Raw genomic sequence first — 18,978 nt, forward strand, 5'->3', positions numbered from 1 at the left:
AGAAGAAGGAGGGAATGAGGAAGAGGGATGAAGATACAGATTGGAGTGGTAAGTCACAGAAGAGCCTGTATCTATATTAGGTAAGGCTCTTGGCTGAAATCAGACAGGAAGAGAGACTTCAGAATGCCCCACTTTGTTTTTCAAGCTCATAGAAGTAGAACACAAAAACAAAAACATGGGAGAAAGGAGCCAGGCCACCACCTCTCCCTTTATTAGCTTCTCCCCTGATCTGATTCAACAAAGTTTCTAGCTGGATGAACTGATGCTTGTATCAGAGGCCATTGACAAGGGAGATTCACGGGTTGGTACTGGTTTCTCTTCTTAGTGCCCATAGATGGATTCTATGCCACTCCCTGCTTGCGATATATGAGACCACTGATTTCCTTATATGAGGTAGGATATGTTGGGGGTCTGTTCTGACTTCAAGTAGTTTTAATAAAATCCTCAGTTATTTTGTTCCTTTGTGCATCTTATCATCACAAGGATACTGAAGCAGTAGAAATAAAGCTTTCCTGGGCCTCCAAGTAAGAATTACCATGCAATGGGAAAAGGATTGCTGATGGACTTACTAGTTATGTGACCCTTGCATTTCTTTCACTACTTCAGCTAGAAGAGGGAGATCATAATAATATCTCTGCAAGGGTTATTAGTATGATTTTCTCTCTATTCTTTTCCTCTCTTTCTCTCTCCCCTCATCCCCCACCACCGTGCACAGACACAGACATTCACAGTGCTTAAAAACTGACTCATAAAGTATAATCAACAAATATTAGCTATGACGATGATGATGATGTAGGCAAGCCAGATTTTAGCATTATGAGCCTTAAACACATTCACATCAGAATTAGGAAAGAGTGGTCCTCCTAACTTCCTGGTTCAGAATCCACATCCTCCAGTCTCCCTTCAACACCTCTTGCCATCTACCAACTCTTTCTCTTCCTCTAACTCCAAAACAATCATGCCTTTTATCTGTATCAGCCTCACTTTCTCTTCTCTCCTCAAGACCTCTCTCTCATCTTTGAGAGAAGGGGCTGAAGCCCAGCTACAGTATTGCCTGCAGAGGAGCTAACCAGACTTGGGCTTAAGCCTCTATTACCCTCTCCTGCTTCTGACTCTCCATGTCAGGTTCTCATTCACTTAGCTTCAAGTAGAATGCTTTTGTCCACTTCTAAATGAGATCAAATACATGGGAAGACTAAGGTAAGTGTGGGTAGGAAGAAGGGAGGAAGCTAAAACTCATTGGCATGAGCTCCCTCTGATTACCACGTTTTCACTCAGCTCCACGTGTGCCCTCCCAAGTGCGAGCAACACAACCATATGCCTCTAGAAGAAGTAGCACAGTCATGGGTCAGATGCTCTGTGGACAGAGTCTACCATTTTTGGCCTGTGCTCAGGCTTCTAATTCATGAATATTCAAATCTACTTAAGGGATGTGCAGGGGGCATGTCAACATTCTTGTTCTTGTCTTATATTAGTTAGATTAAGTTAGGGCGGGCTTTGGTAACAACCCTTGGAGCCTTAATCAAGCAAAACTTCCCTCTCATTCATACAGCACCTGTTGTGGGTTTGGGGGACTCTCCAGGGCTTCTCCTCATCATGATGACTCTGCTGATTAGACTGCTTTTATATACTGATTGCACCACTTCAACACAGGCTGTCTTGGTTGACTTGATAAGGGAAGAAGAGAAGAGTCATGCAATGGTAGTTAAATTCTGTGACCAAGAACCATTTTGTTCACATAGTATGGGGAAGCCAGGAAGTACAATTTTCCATGTGCCCAGAAAGTAGAGGATGTTGGTCAACACTAGTGATGTCTTCCATACCTCCCCATCTTTTTCTTTATCTGTTGTGATCTCCTAGGAGAAAGAATTCTTATTTTGATCGGTCAGATTCCAGGGCAGGGTGTGTTTACTAAGAGTTCCAGGGCCATGTTAATTAAAGGTTATATAGTTGCATTTCAGCTCTTTTCTGAATTCTGTTTCTGCCGTTTTGAACAGAATCCCTTTGTGACCCACGCTATTACTCTTATGTTTGGTAGTTCTTAATCCTTTCTAGCTGGCTAGTGGTATCAGTGCGATTTAAGAGGGAACGTGCTTCACAGAAAAGTATCATAAAATGTTCTCCTAGGGTATCAGAGATTTGACCAGCTAATAATGGAGTTAGTTTTTTATTTACAATTTGGCATTACTACTTATGGGTAGAGATTTCCTGTGGGCCTCCCAAGCATATTTCACATAGCATTAAGTCAAGTATTTCTGGATATTCTGGTCAACTACCATCATGATCCTACCTTACATAAGCACCCAAGCATGTGTGTTCTCTCTGGGAAGTGAAGAATTAAAAAAAAAAATTATATTGTATCTTTTCCCATTCTAAAGTAGTAGGCATATATTTATTGCAGATAATAAGGAATTTGAAAGGGATTCCAGATAAACATTTTATTTCACTGTTTATCTCCTTTCTGTTGTCCTCATGTACTGGGTGTTCCAAATTCTAAAAATCTCTGCTTGTTATGTCACTTGTATCAAGTATCAACTTTATCATGAACTCCTTCTAGATTAAGTTGAAATTTACTCTTCTCGTGTACCCAAACATTAGCAAATTAATCTCATTCTTCCTGACATTGGAGTGGATTGTTTCTTGTCACCCTGTAGTTCTTGAGAACAAGGAACATATCTGTGTCATCCCTGCATGGTCCATAATATTGGGCATGGATGGCTTTGTGTTAAGTGAATAATTGTACTTATTGACTATTTTGGTTAAAAAGCAGCCTTCTCTCTATAGTTGTCAATCAGATTTTCTTCCTACACTTTTCTAGCAGATTTTTGCCTTGTCTTAAATGGAGTCCACTGAACCATATGACTAGAACTTCCTCATTCCCCTCTTTCTCACCTCAAATCTCCCCGTTTTCATTTTAGTCTCTGAACAAGTGTTCCTTTTTATAACCAAGTCTGATAATCTCTTTCTTTGGATTCCACTAAGAATTTTGGAGGTAATTTTACTTTTCTTCTCCTTTTTATGTTCAACTTCTCCTGCATACAGATGCCTTCCTCTTGACTGAGAAACTTGTTATGGTCTTTCCTTTTTTTTTTTTTTTCCCGTTTCAAGTTTTTAAATTCTGGTTAGTTAACATATAGTGTAATATTGGTTTCAGGAGTAGAATTTGGTGATTTGTCATGTACATATAATTCCAGTGCTCATCACAACAAGTGCTCGCCATAAATACCCATCCTCTATTTAATCATTAAGGTCTTTCTTAAAGGTAACTTATCTTTTGTGTGGCTTTTTACTAAAGTTAAGAGTCCCATCTTTTCCCTTATTTTCATTTCCAACATTCTTGAAGGACTGTTTATATCTGCTGCCTCATTTCTAATACTCATTTCTAATACTATGTCCCACGGAAGGTTGTTGGCGCTCCACTAATTATTAAAACACAATAATCCTTATATTTAATCCTCTTGAACATCTTTTAAAAAGATTGTATTTATTTTTTGAGGGGATGTGGGGAGGGACAGAAAAGCAAGCAGAATCCCACTGAGGGGGAAATCTATTATGGGGTTCAATCCCAGAACCCTGAGACCATGACCTGAGCTGAAGTCAGATGTGTAACAGATTGAGCTGCCCAGGAGCTCTCTCTTGAACATTTTTTGCAGCATTTTATTCTTTTATCTTCTCTTCATTTTCTTTTTTGTGGCCGCTCTTGATTTATACTCTTCAGGTAGTTCTCAATCTCTTCTATTTCTTCTCTGATAATCCCTTCATGAACTCCTCTTAAGGCAAACTCTTCAGAACGCTGTCTACTTTCGACTTTATTCGCACATGCTGTTGGCAATGTCAGCCATAGGAGAAGAGACTTGTTGGTTAAAAGATAGTGAAATGCATGATAAACAATATGTGTAGTTCTTCTAGGACCACATACTATGTACACTATTTTTAAACAATTTTTCTCACAGCACATTTTCTATATACATTAGATCACTATCAGTGATTCTGCAGGTAAACAATTCTTGAGTGATATACACAACTTTATGAAAGTAGTCTACCCAGCATCTAATGATGCAAAACTCTTCTATCATGATTGGTTATCAGTGTGAAGAGTTTCCAATCCTGAGGAAACCAGAAAGGTATTCATATTCTTCATAAATATTTTTTGACTGCGTTTTGTGGGGGTAAGCCCCATCCTGAAGCAGTTGATGATTTCACTGTCTAATTTTTTATTTTTCTTTGCAGAATGGGTTCTGGGAGGGTTCCATGGACGGTGCTTCTGCTAGTGAATGTAATTAGACTGGATTTCTCCAGGACTCAAGGCAGAGACTCTCCAGGTAAGAACAGAGCAATTTTTTCAGGTGTGTATGCAAGAATGGGCATGGGGGAGGGATGTATTTCCCTGTAGGTCCAGGCTGCAGACTGGAACTGGCTTCTGGCTTTAATGTATTCTTCCCTTTGAAATTAAAATATGCCTCCTCTCTTTACCATACACAATGGACTGCTAGGAAAAGGGACTTCCTGTGCCACAGCTTCAAGGAGAAGGATGCTAGAATGAAGGGAAACATTTTGTTTTGCTTAGAGTCCTTATTGTATCAATGTCAGTCTGAAGAACTATATAGACTGGGGCCAGCTTGAGAATAGCTGTCATTTTTTCCAGACAGGAGTTTGCTCTGATGATTGCAACTGTTTTAATATTTATCCAACTGGGATATATGTGGACAAAAGAAATTGGAAACAAAGGTTTCCTCTCTTGGCATTTATTAACCCCAGTTTTGAGAAATAAAAGAAGTTGAATGCATTATGCCTGTCCTCAGGTTCCTGGGTATTGATTACCATTATTTTTCTAGCCAAGGAGATGGGCTGTGTGAACATGAGGCAGTATTACACCCTGAACACATACTTTTTGGCAGAAAACAGGATATAATGCACTAAAAACAGAGCCTGTTTGAATGTCAAAGTTTCATTAAACACAAAAGAGGAACAAACCTGGGAGGGTGGGGTGGATAGGAGAGGATCGTTATCTCCCAGAATAGAAACCTCTCTGAGTTTATAATGTCCATTAAACAACACAAATAAAAAAAAAAAAGTCAGTTTAGATCTTAAATCTGACACAAATCTGACCCCCAAATAACTTTCTTTTTCTGATTTAAACTGTTATAAGGAAGAGCCCTGGAGGTTATAGCTGACTTTAGCTGCTAAGAGCTGATCCAGGAAGGAGCTGCCATCCCTAATGCTCAGCTCAGTGGTTCCCAGAGAAGGCCTCTGAGTTTGAGATGAAAGCAAATTTACAGCTCAGGATTGGCAATGCTTGTCCTTTAAGCCTTAACTCATGCTGTTTCTCCAGGTTAGATCTTTTCCAACGAACCTGCCTTATCAACGCATTTGAATTTCCTTTTATTTTTGTTGTTCTTGAGTGCATACAGAGAATTGTGTCAGTCTTACCCAGTGAGTTCATAGCACTCGGCAATCATCTGTCAGTGTAAGGACTCTCTCCTCTTTCCTGGTCTACATTTCCATGCCCTCCTTTCCTTGCAGATCTGTTCTAATGCGGCTGGGGTGTGAGGCTGGCTTTTAGGAATATTTAGCGTTGTTTTTGATGTGTATTTTAAAATTTTTTAAAAAGTCGTTGTGCATTGAATCACATTCTGCTTCCTTTGTCTCTTAACACTATGCTTTTGAGCTCTGCTTCAGTGTTGTTTTCAATGGAAAATAGGTCAGGGAGGGCAAGTGGTTCTAGGTACAACTATGGTATAGAACTAGTACTCAAATCAACTGAAACATAACCTAGGGCCATTTGCCAATTTGTCCCTTTAAATTTTTCAGATCTTTAAGTCTATGACAGATATAATTGTGTCTTAGTCCATTCTGGCTGCTGTTACAAAATACCACAGACTAGATGGCTTATAAACAACAAAAATTTATTTCTCACAGTTCTGGAGTCTGGGAAGCCCAAGATCAAGGTGTCAGCATGGCTGTGTTCTGGTGGAGACTCTTCCTGGTTCATAGGTGGCACCTTCTTGTGTCCTCATGTGGTGGAAGGGGCTTGGGATCTCTCTGGAGCCTCCTTTATAAGGGCTAATCCCACTCATGAGTGAGAGCCCCACCCTCATGACCCAAACACCTCTCAAAATCACCTCCTACTGATAACATCACCTTTGGGGGTTAGGATTTCAACACATGAATTTGGGGGTGGGGGTGGGGCACAAACACTCAGACCAGAGCCCACTGTGTGCTCAGTGAGTAAGAATTATAATTTTTCTCGCCAATGAGGACAGATTACATAATTTTTGAGTGTTAAATTACATTGAAGAACATGAGCAGAGTAGACTTTGTATGAAAAACTCAAACCAATCACCATCAACATTAGTAAGGTGCTCTGAAAGTAGAAAATTATTACAGACAATGGAATTAAGTTTTTTTAAATTCCACCTTTAATGGCACTGTTTCATGTACCCCCCCCCCCCCCCGAAGGTTTAAGCTAACTATATATTCCCTATGGTAGGTATAGTGCCAATGATGCTGATAGTAATATTATTCTTTGAGTCATCAACTAGTATTATTCTACTTCACATCAACAAAGTTAATGAAATCATTACCTTATTTGAGCCAATGGAGGGGTGAGGTCTCTAAGTAAGAGTGCAAGGGGAAAGGTCCAAAAGAAATTCTTGGATAAAACCCATAGTGACTAAAAAGTAGAAGGAGAGTTAGTTTCACTTCAAAATGCCTAACTAGTCTGCATTTCTTTGTTGCCCAACCCACCCCCCATCACTCCTTCATTTCACTCCAGAAAGAATGTGTAGAATGAACCTGTTAAGGACAAGAGTACTATTGAATTATTTTATTTGGGGATGGATGTTTTCAAGTTGATAACAAAAGGAGCTAAAACCTTGGGATTCTGAAAACTTGGCTTGGAAAAACCAGCACAGTGTCAGCAAAACATAAAGGGTCAAAAACTATTTGTGGCATGAATGTTTATGTCTCTTGGGACTCTCTCTTTGACTTGTCTTTTTTTGGGTTACATGTCTTCTGTTTGGCTGGCCAAAGAAGCCTCAGGCTTCTTTCCACAATGGTGGGAACCAGGGTGCTAAACTGAACGAGGTTGGGGTTCAGGGGAAAAGAGGCTACTTTGACCTGTTTACTGAGTTCAAAAGGCCTCCTCCCAAATCCATGGGGTCTGGCATTATTTACCATGATATGGTTTCCTAAAAGTAGGGGTTGGTTTAAAGTGTTTTTGTTGTCGTTTTCTAGAAGATTTTGTGATTCAGGCAAAGGCTGACTGTTACTTCATCAATGGGACAGAGAAGGTGCAGTTTGTGGTGAGATTCATTTTTAACTTGGAAGAGTATGCACGTTTCGACAGCCACGTGGGAAAGTTTGTGGCATTGACAGAGCTGGGGAAGCCTGACGCTGAGCTGTGGAACCATCGGCCAGATATACTGGAGAGGAGTAGAGCTTCTGTGGATGCCCTCTGCAGGCATAACTATAAGCTGGGTGCACCCTTCACTGTGGGGAGGAAAGGTGAGCTGGAAGGTGAGGTCTGGTGGGGTTCAGGCATCTCCCACATGTGAGCCTGACCATGGGCTTTACTTCCTTATGATAGGCAATTTCCTGCTTCAGGATAAATGTCTTATGAGCAGGGGAGTCCTTTCGTCCCCAACTGTGATCCACTCTTTTTCCTCACAGGTCAGGTCACTGTGGTCTTGATCCCAGACCTCCAAAGTTCTCAAGGACATTAAGTCACAGTGGGCTCTCAAGTAGAAGGGGTAATTGTGGGAGTCTCTGATAAGGCCTAACTCCTCTTTGGGGCATTGACATACCCAGTTTCTGAGTCTTGGGGGCAAAAATTTCTTCCCATTTCCAGTTTCCATTTGGGTGGGGTGAGAAGGAGATTAAGTGCAGAGACAGTCTCTTGAGGAACCTGTCCTGGCTTGGTGGTTTTCCTTCATAATGTATCATTTTTTTCTCCCCTTCTAGTACAACCAGAGGTGACAGTGCATCCAGAGAGGACCCCATCCCTGCAGCATCGCAGTCTGCTTCTCTGCTCTGTGACCGGTTTCTATCCAGGCGACATCAAGATCAGGTGGTTCCGGAATGGGCAGGAGGAGAGGGTTGGTGTCCTATCCACTGGCCTGGTCAGGAATGGAGACTGGACCTTCCAGACAATGGTGATGCTGGAAATGACTCCTGCACTTGGAGATGTCTACACCTGCCTTGTTAATCATGCCAGCCTGCTGAGCCCTGTTTCGGTGGAGTGGAGTGAGAATCTGCTTCTTATACTCTCTGGGTCCGACTCAGGGTGATGCTGCCTTAGCACAGGGCCTCTGTGACCTCCACGTTCATCTTGGTCCCAACACTCATTCTTCTTTCCCCTGATCTGAGGGAGTCATGGAAATTGGGGTCCTTGGGTTAGAGTGGGAGTAGACATGGCAGATATTTCTGCTTGTATCTTCCAAGAAATGAGGAGGTCTAATCGCTTCATCACTTATTTCCAACTGTGGGAACTAGTGTCCTCTCATACTTTGTCTTAGGAAGTTAGCGGGCATTCTTGTGGGCTGTAGGAATCAGTTACAGATTCTATGGATGCAAACCTTGGTGTCAAAGAACCTTTTCTAAATGTATTTCTTTTCTCAATAGCATTTGATTTGGTGTCTGGTACAGGCTCTGGGATTCCAGGAAGATGCACCAAATATTGGGAACTTTTTACTAATTTTAAGACCCGTTTCCCCTAGGAGCTCAGTTGGCATATTCTTGGAGAAAGATGCTAAGTGGAATTGCAGCCTTCCTGCTTGGGCTGATCTTCGTTCTGGTGGGGACAGTCATCTGCCTCAGGGCTCAGAAAGGTAAATGAGCTTTTCAGGAGTCTCTTACCACCTGCCCCATGGCTTTTCCCACTTCGCCTGACTTCCAAGATGTGAGGCAGGGAAAGCTGCCCAGGAAAACTATTCAGGAATAGTCCTTTCTGAAGCCAGAAATATTTCAGGAGAGGTCAGCAAAGATGGGGGTCTGATATTTCAGGTCACCCCCTACCCTTCAGGATAATCACATTTGGTCCTAATGAGGGGCATTCTGTTTCTTCCCTCTCATTCCAGGATATGCGGAGACTCGGTTGTCTGGTGATGAGGTAAAGTCTTTGTCCTTGTCTTTGGGTGGCCAGTTGCTTTCCCAAAGCTTTGGCCAGATGGGGATGTCTTGGGGATAGGATGTGAGGCTGGCTCTGTCTGGGTGGCCTTGGGTGCTGAGTCTCTGTAATGGGATGGGGGTCCCTCCTGAGACCTTGATCACCGTCCCTGCAGGTCTCAAGTGCAGTTTCATCACCACAACCCTGCTAAGAGGTCCCAACCAAACCTTCTTGCCCTGGAGCCTGAAGTAGTACCGAGGAGCCAGAGCCCAGAACTAAGTGAGCCCTATGAGTTACATCATCCTCTTTCCAACTGTGCTCACCACTATCTCCAGAAGACAAACATGCAGAGGCACTGTTCCTCTTTCACTGTTTTTTTATGACCTTTTTTGCTGTAAAATAAAAACTGAAATACCAATAACCACACAAAATATAGACTTTTTTTTCATTTATTTATTTTCAGCATAACAGTATCATTATTTTTTCACCACACCCAGTGCTCCATGCAATCCATGCCCTCTATAATACCCATCACCTGGTACCCCGACCTCCTACACCCCCACCACTTCAAACCCCTCAGATTGTTTTTCAGAATCTATAGTCTCTCATGATTCACCTCCCCTTCCAATTTACCCCAACCCCCTTCTCTCTAACTCCCCATGTCCTCCATGCTATTTGTTATGCTCCACAAATAAGTGAAACCGTATGATAATTGACTCTCTATGCTTGACTTATTTCACTCAGCATAATCTCTTCCAGTCCCGTCCATGTTGCTACAAAAGGTGGGTATTCGTCCTTTCTGATGGAGGTATAATACTCCATAGTGTATATGGACCACATCTTCCTTATCCATTCATCCGTTGAAGGGCATCTTGGTTCTTTCCATAGTTTGGTGACCGTGGCCATTGCTGCTATAAACATTGGGGTTCAGATGGCCCTTCTTTTCACTACATCTGTATCTTTGGGGTAAATACCCTGGAGTGCAATTGCAGGTCATAGGGAAGTTCTATTTTTAATTTCTTGAGGAATCTCCACACTGTTCTCCAAAAAGGCTGCACCAACTTGCATTCCCACCAACAGTGTAAGAGGGTTCCCCTTTCTCCACATCCTCTCCAACTCATGTTGTTTCCTGTCTTGCTATTTTTGGCCATTCTAACTGGTGTAAGGTGATATCTCAATGTAGTTTTAATTTGAATCTCCCTGATGGCTAGTGATGATGAACATCTTTTTCATGTGTCTGATAGCCATTTGTATGTCTTGATTGGAGAAGTGTCTGTCCATATCTTCTGCCCATTTTTGGACATGATTGTCTGTTTTGTGTGTGTTGAGTTTGAGGAGTTCATTATAGATCCTGGATATCAACCTTTTGTCTGTACTGTCATTTGCAAATATCTTCTCCCATTCTGTGGGTTGCCTCTTTGTTTTCTTGACTGTTTCCTTTGCTGTGCAGAAGCTTTTGATTTTGATGAAGTCCCCAAAGTTCATCTTCGCTTTTGTTTCCTTTGCCTTTGGAGACATATCTTGAAAGAAGTTGCTGTGGCTGATATCGAAGAGATTACTGCCTATGTTCTCCTCTAGGATTCTGATGGATTCCTGTCTCACGTTGAGTCTTTTATCCATTTTGAGTTTATCTTTGTGTATGGTGTAAGAGAATGGTCGAGTTTCATTCTTCTACATACAGCTGCCCAGTTTTCCCAGCACCATTTATTGAAGAGACTTTTTTCCACTGTATATTTTTTCCTGTTTTGTCAAAGATTATTTGCCCATAGAGTTGAGGGTCCATATCTGGGCTCTCTATTCTGTTCCACTGGTCTATGTGTCTGTTTTTATGCCAGTACCATGCTGTCTTGGTGATCACAGCTTTGTAGAAAAGCTTGAAATCAGGTAACGTGATGACCCCAGTTTTATTTTTGTTTTTCAACATTTTCTTAGTGATTCGGGGTCTCTTCTGATTCCATAAAAATTTTAGGATTATTTGCTCCAGCTCTTTGAAGAATACCGGTGGAATTTTGATCGGAATGGCATTAAAAGTATAGATTGCTCTAGGCAGTATAGACATTTTAACAATGTTTATTCTTTCGATCCAAGAGCATGGAATGGTCTTCCATCTTTTTGTGTCTTCTTCAGTTTCTTTCATGAGTGTTCTATAGTTCCTCGAGTACAGATCCTTTACCTCTTTGGTTAGGTTTATTCCCAGGTATCTCATGGTTCTTGGTGCTATAGTAAATGGAATCGAGTCTCTAATTTCCCTTTCTGTATTTTCATTGTTAGTGTATAAGAAAGCCACTGATTTCTGTACATTGACTTTGTATCTTGTCACGTTGCTGAATTGCTGTATGAGTTCTAGTAGTTTGGGGGTGGAGTCTTTTGGGTTTTCCATAAAAAGAATCATGTCATCTTCTAAGAGAGAGAGTTTGACTTCTTCATTACCAATTTATATACCTTTTATTTCCCTTTGTTGTCTGATTGCTGTTGCTAGGACTTCTAATACTATGTTGAACAAGAGTGGTAAGAGTGGGCATCCTTGTTGTGTTCCTGATCTCAATGGGAAGGACTCAAGCTTTTTCCCATTGAGGATGATATTTGCTGTGGGTCTTTCATAGATAGATTTGATGAAGTTCAGGAATGTTTCCTCTATCCCTATACTTTGAAGCGTTTTAATCAGGAACGGATGCTGGATTTTGTCAAATGCTTTTTCTGCATCAATTGAGAGGATCACGTGGTTCTTCTCTCTTCTCTCATTAATTTGTTCTATCACGTTGATTGATTTGCGAATGTTGAACCATCCTTGTAGCCCAGGGATGAATCCCACCAGGTCATGATGGATAATCTTTTTAATGTGATGTTGGATCCTGTTTGCTAGGATCTTGTTGAGGATCTTAGCATCCATATTCATCAGTGATATTGGTCTGAAATTCTCCTTTTTGGTAGGGTCTTTGCCTGGTTTGGGGATCAGGGTAATGCGGGCTTCATAGAAAGAGTCAGGAAGTTTTCCTTTTGCTTCAATTTTTTGAAACAGCTTCAAGAGAATAGGTGTTATTTCTTCTTTGAAAGTTTGGTAGAATTCCCCAGGGAATCCATTAGGTCCTGGGCTCTTATTTTTTGGGAGGTTTTTGATCACCGCTTCAATCTCGTTATTAAATATTGGTCTATTCAGGTTGCCAATTTCTTCCTGATTCAATTTTGGGAGTTTATAGTTTTCCAGGAATGCATCCATTTCATCTAGGTTGCTTAGCTTATTGGCATATAACTATTGATAATAACTTCTGATGGTTGTTTCTACTTCCTTGGTGTTCGTTGTGATCTCTCCCTTTTCATTCATAATTTTATGTATTTGAGCTTTCTTTCTTTTCTTTTGGATTAGTGTGGCCAATGGTTTATCGATCTTATTGATTCTTTAAAAAAACCAGCTTCTAGTTTCATTGATACGTTCTACTGTATCTCTGGTTTCTACCTCATTGATCTCAGCTCTAATCTTGATTATTTCCTTTCTTATGTGTGGAGTTGGTTTGATTTGTTGTGGATTCTCCAGTTCTTTAAGGTGTAGAGACAGCTGCTGTGTTCTGGATTTTTCAATTTTTTTGAGGGAGGCTTGAATGGCTATGTATTTCCCCCTTAGGACTGCCTTTGCTGTATCCCGTAGGTTTGGATCGAAGTGTCTTCATTGTCATTGGTTTCCATGAATTGTTTCAGTTCTTCCTTGATCTCCTAGTTGATCCAAGCATTCGTAAGCAAGGTAGTCTTTAGCTTCCAGGTGTTTGAGTTCCTTCTGAACTTTTCCTTGTGATTGAGCTCCAGTTTCAAAGCATTGTGATCTGAGAATATGCAGGGAATCATCTCAGTCTTTTGGTATCAGTTGAGTCCTGATTTGTGACCCAGTATGTGGTGTATTCCGGAGAAAGTTCCATGTGCACTTGAGAAGAATGAGTATTCTGTTGTTTTAGGATGGAATATTCTGTATATATCTATGAGGTCCATCTGGTCAAATATGTCATTCAATGCTCTTGTTTCTTTATTGATTTTCTGCTTCAATGATCTGTCTATTTCTGAGAGAGGCATGTTAAGATCTCCAACGATTAGTGTATTCATATCAATATGACTCTTTATCTTGATTAACAGTTTTCTTATATAATTGGCTGCTCCCATATTGGGGGCATAGATATTTACAATTGTTAGATCATTTTGGTGATAGTCCCTTTAAGAATGGTGTAGTGTCCTTCTGGATCTCTGACTACAGTCTTTAGTTTAAAATCTAATTTGTCTGATATGAGAATCACTACCCCAGCCTTTTTTGGAGGCTCATTGGCATGAAAGATGCTTCTCCATCCCTTCACTTTCAGTCTGGGTGTATCTTTAGGTTCAAAATGGGTCTCTTGTAGACAACATATGGATGGGTCCTGTCATTTTATCCAGTCTGCAACCCTGTGCTGTTTTATGGGTGCATTTAGGCCATTCACATTGAGGATGATTATTGATATATATGTTTTTATTGACATCGAGTTACCTTTGAAGTCTTTCTTTCTGTAGATTGTCTCTATATTTCTGTTCTATACTATTCTTGGGCTTTTTTGTCCTTTAAAGAAGCCCTCTTAGTATTTCCTGCAGTGTCGGCTTGGTGGTTGCATAGTTTTTTAAGCCTTGTTGGTCTTGCAAACTCTTTATCTCTCCATCCATTTTGAATGTCAGTCTTGCTGGATGAAGTATTCTTGGCTGCATGTTCTTCTCATTCAGTGCCCTGAATATAACTTGCCAGCCCTTCCTGGCTTGCCAGGTCTCTGTGGACACGTCTGACGTTATTCCAATGGGCTTTCCTCTGTACATAAAGATCTTTTTTGTCCTAGCTGCTTTCAAGAGGATCTGCCTACAATTATAATTCTTCATTCTTACTATTAGCTGTCTCGAGGACTTTCAAGAATCTGTAATCTTGGGGGGAAACCTTTCAGCCTCTAGTACATAAACGCTGGTTCCATTCATGAGATTTGGAAAATTTTCATGAAGAACTTGTTCCACTATATGTTCTAGACTTCTTTCTTTCTCCTCCCCTTCAGGGATTCCAATAATTCTGACGTTGGAACATTTCATGGCATCATTTATTTCCCTGATTCTGTTTTCGTGGCTTCTAAGCTGTTTGTTCCAGGCTTCCTCCTGATCCTTTCTCTCTATCTCTATTTGTCCTCCAAATCACTAATCCTACCTTCTGTCTCGGTTACTCTAGCGTTGAGAGAATTTAGATTAGATTGGAACTCATTGAGAGCATTGTGAAGCTTATCCTTGGTAGCTTTCAGCTCTTCCCTAATATTGAAAACATGATCTCTGGTCATTTTCAGTTTGGCCCTAATCAATTCCGTTCGGTCACCCATGGCTTTCTCCAACCTAGCTATTGCTTGGATAATTGTTAGCCTGAATTCTCTTTCCGACATATTGTCTATGTTGATAGCCATTAGCTCTGTTGCAGAAGGTCCATCCTCTGTATTTTTCTTCTGTTGGGCATTTCTCCTCCTAGTCACTTTGGTGAGAGATGGCTGAACGGGTGTAGCTGGGTGTATCGACTGTGGTGCAGTCAAGGTGCACCCTGGAATGCTTCTGAGCAATCAGGGTTCCCCACCCAAATGAGAGGGAAAAGCAAAGGAAAAGAAAAAAAGAGAGAGGGAGAGAGACAGGAAAGAAAGGTGAGATAAAAGAGAAGGTTTAGCCCAAATGGGCCCCAAGGTAAGATTTATGAAGTATACAAACAGACACAGACAAACAAAAAGACTGATAAAAGTATATGACAAGAGAAAAAAAAATATATTATTTGCATATATATATATGCAAATAAAGGAAGAACCTCATCAAAAATAACCCTGAGTGTAAGATTTATATACTATCAGGACAAACACAAAAACAGAAATACTGGTGGAAGAAAATGATGGGAGAGTGATTGTAAATTCTCAGTGTGGGTGAGGAAGGTTGTTTTGATTCTTCCTGGATGTATCTTGATATCTTTGTTAAAGGATCAACTTTCCTAAGATAAGGGGGGGATTAGGAATTGGTTTACCTATAGGGGTGGCATTGATTGGGGAAAGGGGATTACCTTGAAGTTTAACTCTATATGAATATTAGAAAATAAAAATAAAAAAAAAAGGAATAATCTAAACTAAACTAAAATTAAAAAAAAAGAAATTTAAAAAATAGAAATGCAAAAGGAAAACACAGGTGTATGTATCAAAAAGTTCAGGTTAGAAGGTTATTATGGAATTTGATGTACTGGACATCTCACTGTGATGGTAAATGTAAAGTTTTTTCCGGCGAGATAAACACAACACCAGGCAAAGTGGGTGCAAGGCAAGATTTATTAAAAACGCTCTCTGGCGAAGTTTCAGGGCTCAGGAGAAGGCGAGCCAGGAAAGTTGTGCTGGGAGGAGGTGGGTACCCTCGGGCGAGGCGGAAGTCACGCCCAAGGCAGAGAGGAGGGGGCTTTTAAGGGGTCTTGGGGAAAGCTCAGGGGTCTTTTGGCAAGTTTCCCTTATTTGGATATCCCGCCGCTCATCGGGATCCCATTGGTCCACAGGAGCCCGGGGCGGGGGTCTCAGATTCCTGCTTGGGCCTTTGTTCTCCTGTCCCAGCTCAGGTCTTGTGGCGGGAACTTTCGCCATCTTTGGTAGCCCTTCCTGCCAGCCCAACAGTAAATAGTTAAAAAAATTGTATAATAATAAAAAATTAACTATACATAAAAAAAGAGCCAGAATAGTGGGATCTAATTAATAATAAAAATTGTCCTATGAAGTAGTGGTGGTTGTTCTCTTGTCGTCTTTTTTTTTTTTTTCCTTTCCCTGTTGGTTTTCTGGGGGAGAGGCCTGCCACGTGGGTTTTCAGTCCCTGAAGTTCTCTCAGCTAAGTCCTCCTGCCCCCCTCAAGGGGGCGGGCTCTGAGGAAACTGGTTTTTTCAGGCTTTTGTTCTCTGGAGGTTTTTATATTTGTTCACTTTTGTTTTTCTCTCTTGCCTGGACTGCTTTTGATGGTTTTTGTAGGTTTAGAGGAAAGCAAACTGCACCCTGACCTCCCTCTCAGAAAGAAGCCTCAGTGCAGCTGCAGAGCCCATATAAATCCCCCCTTGGCCGCTGGCAGAGCAAGGTTCCCAGTCGCGGTCCCCGGGGCCTCAGGATTTTTGGCTTGTACCCAAAACCGTGGCAGCGGCGGCTGTCTGGGCAGCTCCAGACTGCCAGAGAAGTTCCAAGCAGCGATCACACACTGAGATTTTCCTGCTGGCCCGGGCTGGGAGTGTCTGGTCTTTCAGGTCGGAGAGCACCCGGCTGGCGTTTGTGTGCACCTCTCTCAGGGGAGGGCGCGGGGCACGACTCGGACTCTGATGGCACAGCAGGGCATTTGCGTGGGGACTGCAAAAAGGCTGTGCTTCTGTTGGCTGGCAAGGCTCCCAGCCCCTCACCGGAGCCGGGAGCCGGGCGCCACACACTCTCAGGCCTGCTAGTGGTTCAGGGACCGTAACCTGGTTTCTCTGCCGCACTCTCTCTGGCTCTGCGGCAGGGGTGGCTGTCCTGGGTCTGGGGACTTAAGCCCGACCCTAACACCCCATACCCCAATCCCCCCCCCCCCCGCCCCCGTGATCCTTTGCTCTTTTTGAGTGCTTTCTACCAGACTCCCGAGTTAATGCTGGTCCCCAGGCGCAGGGCACTCTCGTATTGGGATATTACTTTTCAAGGGTCGCCTCTGGTGGCTCCCTCCCCCTTTTGTTTATCTTCCGGTATCAGTCCGACTTTCCCACTCTGCTTTACCTGCCCACTGGCGTCTTCTGCTCCAGTAGAGATCCAGACGTGTATAATTCTGATCTCAGGTTGATTTCGTGGGTGATTGGAGATCTTTGGAAGGTAATCAGCTCACTTTAGGGTGCAGGTTGAACGGGGGCCTCCTCCTACTTCCCGGCCATTTGTACCTCCCAAAATGTAGACTTTAATGAATTATTTAAGGCAAAACGCCTGCAGTCACCACTCAGCTCAAGAAATAGAACTTTACCAGCCATGCAGGGTTTTCCATGTACCTCAGACCCATCTAAACCCCCAATGTCCTCTCAAAAGTAATCCCTTTCTGAATGTCAGAGTAACCACTTTGGTTGTACCCTAGTCACTCAAGTCTGAATTCATGACAACAGAGCTTAGTTGCCTTGTCTGTCTCATACTTTACTGGTTTCTTCTGCATGCCTTTCCCTCCCTTATGGCTAATATTTTGAAAAGCCCAAGGCATTTGACCTGCAGATTTTCCCACAATCTGGATTTTACCAACTGTACGCGCCTGGTGTAGTTTAGTCTGTCCTTCTGTCCTCTGCATTTTCTGCAAGTTGGCATCTGGAAGTAGAGGCTGGATAGACTTTGGTTTAATTTCCTTGGCAAGTCTGTAGTTGGCAGTGTGCTTCCTCACCCTGAGGCCCAGACTGTCCAGTTGTGTCTCTTTTTATGGTGCCGTCACTGGTGGTGCTCAGTGTCTAGGCCCTTTCATTCACTGGGGGCTGCAGAATGGGGATATCCTCATTTTGTCATTCCTTCTTCATTGAAATGCTTCATTGCTTCTGTAAAGAGACACCTCCCTTCATCTACTAGTGGGTTGCTCAGTGGTACAGTGGAAAGAAAGGAAAAGTGTTTAACTCTTTCCCTTTATTAGTTTTCCAGCTAATGAATTTGGTTCCTACTATTATCCAAAGATGAACTGTTAGGTTTTACTTTTTATTTTTCTTTTTTTATATCATTATAAGCTCGAGGATTTGAATATATTTGATGGATTTTAGCTCATGGCAGTTTTTAGCTGCAAGTTCATTCGTATCACCTTCGGTGCATGGAAACTTCATGTGACTCCTAAGTCCTTTTGACACAAGTCTTTTGATAGTTTCTTTGTTATCTGTTATATAACAAGATGTCCTGTATGTCTCCTGCCCAGACCTGCAATCAGCGATTGTTTTAGAAAGCCCTGGCTTATTTTAGTGGGAAATGTCAGTGAGACCATAATGTGGAGTTAGGAGTTTGTCATTATATCAGGTGTTCCTGGTGGAAACAAAAATGTTTATGTGCAATATTCATATTTATAGAAGTATAAGATTAATGTATCTATAAATAAAAAATTAATCCCTTTTATATTACACTTGTGTCTCCTTTCTTCCACACCAATAATTCTGGTTTTCAAAGACACAGGGATACATACAATTAGAATATCCACCAAACACATTTGTTTTTACCAAATGAACACACACAGCAGTCTGAGGATAATGATACTCACACTACAACCGCCAAAATGATTACTGAAAACAGTTAATATTCCTTTTGCTTTGTTCTCCTCATCATTTTCCCTTTTTATAGTTGTCCTATATCTATATTAATGGGTCCCCTATCATTACAAAGGATACTTGCTCCCTTCTCAGTCCTAGTTCTGTGAGTAATAGCATGTATAATGCTGACTGCTATTCCTTATGTTGGTGTCCCTCGAGGGTAGTTTTCTCAAGTCTGTGGACTCCTAGAGGTCCTTGAGACACTTTTGGGGGATCTGCAAGGTCAGAACAAATTTTATAATAATAATAATGTTTTATTTTATTTTTTTTTTTACTGTATTTGTACTGGTGATGCAAAATCTACAGTGGGTAAAACTTTTGGTGCCTTAGCCCAAATCCAGGCAATAACACCAAATTGTATAAGTAATCATGGTATCTTTGGCTGCCACTTACTTATAGTCAAGAATCCTCAGAAAGTCCAGCTTCACTTAAAGATTGCCTTGATAAAGCAAGAAAAATCATTAGCTTTACTAACTCTTGAATCTCAAGCAGGAATCTTTTTAATTTGCAGTGTGACAAATTAGCATTTCTGTTGCAAAGTGATAGAAGAGCATTTATCCTG

The 18,978-nt window shown here is 41.6% G+C and overlaps 1 protein-coding gene and 1 long non-coding RNA gene across 8 annotated transcripts in view; one reads left to right on the forward strand and one right to left on the reverse strand.

Moving 5' to 3' along the window:
* The window catches only part of LOC309865796 (HLA class II histocompatibility antigen, DO beta chain-like), a 140,628-nt gene continuing 121,650 nt past the window's right edge, over positions 1 to 18,978 (forward strand). The window contains exons 1-7 of one of the 7 annotated variants that reach the window (XM_082732636.1): positions 1 to 48; positions 4,231 to 4,322; positions 7,237 to 7,506; positions 7,963 to 8,244; positions 8,718 to 8,828; positions 9,078 to 9,109; positions 9,282 to 9,537. In XM_082732636.1, coding sequence (XP_082588762.1) covers positions 4,232 to 4,322; positions 7,237 to 7,506; positions 7,963 to 8,244; positions 8,718 to 8,828; positions 9,078 to 9,109; positions 9,282 to 9,317 — 822 coding nt within the window. In that variant the 5' untranslated portion in view covers positions 1 to 48; position 4,231 and the 3' untranslated portion in view covers positions 9,318 to 9,537. Of the gene's footprint in view, positions 49 to 2,905; positions 2,993 to 4,127; positions 4,323 to 7,236; positions 7,507 to 7,962; positions 8,273 to 8,717; positions 8,829 to 9,077; positions 9,110 to 9,281; positions 9,538 to 18,978 lie in introns of those variants that run through there. The other 6 variants (XM_082732637.1, XM_082732639.1, XM_082732635.1 and 3 more) reach the window with 6 other exon arrangements.
* Positions 7,256 to 7,751, reverse strand: LOC309865821. The gene is made up of 2 exons (XR_014312271.1): positions 7,670 to 7,751; positions 7,256 to 7,468 (listed from the first exon to the last, which is right to left on the reverse strand). It is a non-coding gene; the product is annotated as an uncharacterized lncRNA (long non-coding RNA).

Source organism: Mustela nivalis (genome assembly GCF_964662115.1).
Source record: "Mustela nivalis genome assembly, chromosome: 5".
NCBI lineage: Eukaryota > Metazoa > Chordata > Mammalia > Carnivora > Mustelidae > Mustela > Mustela nivalis.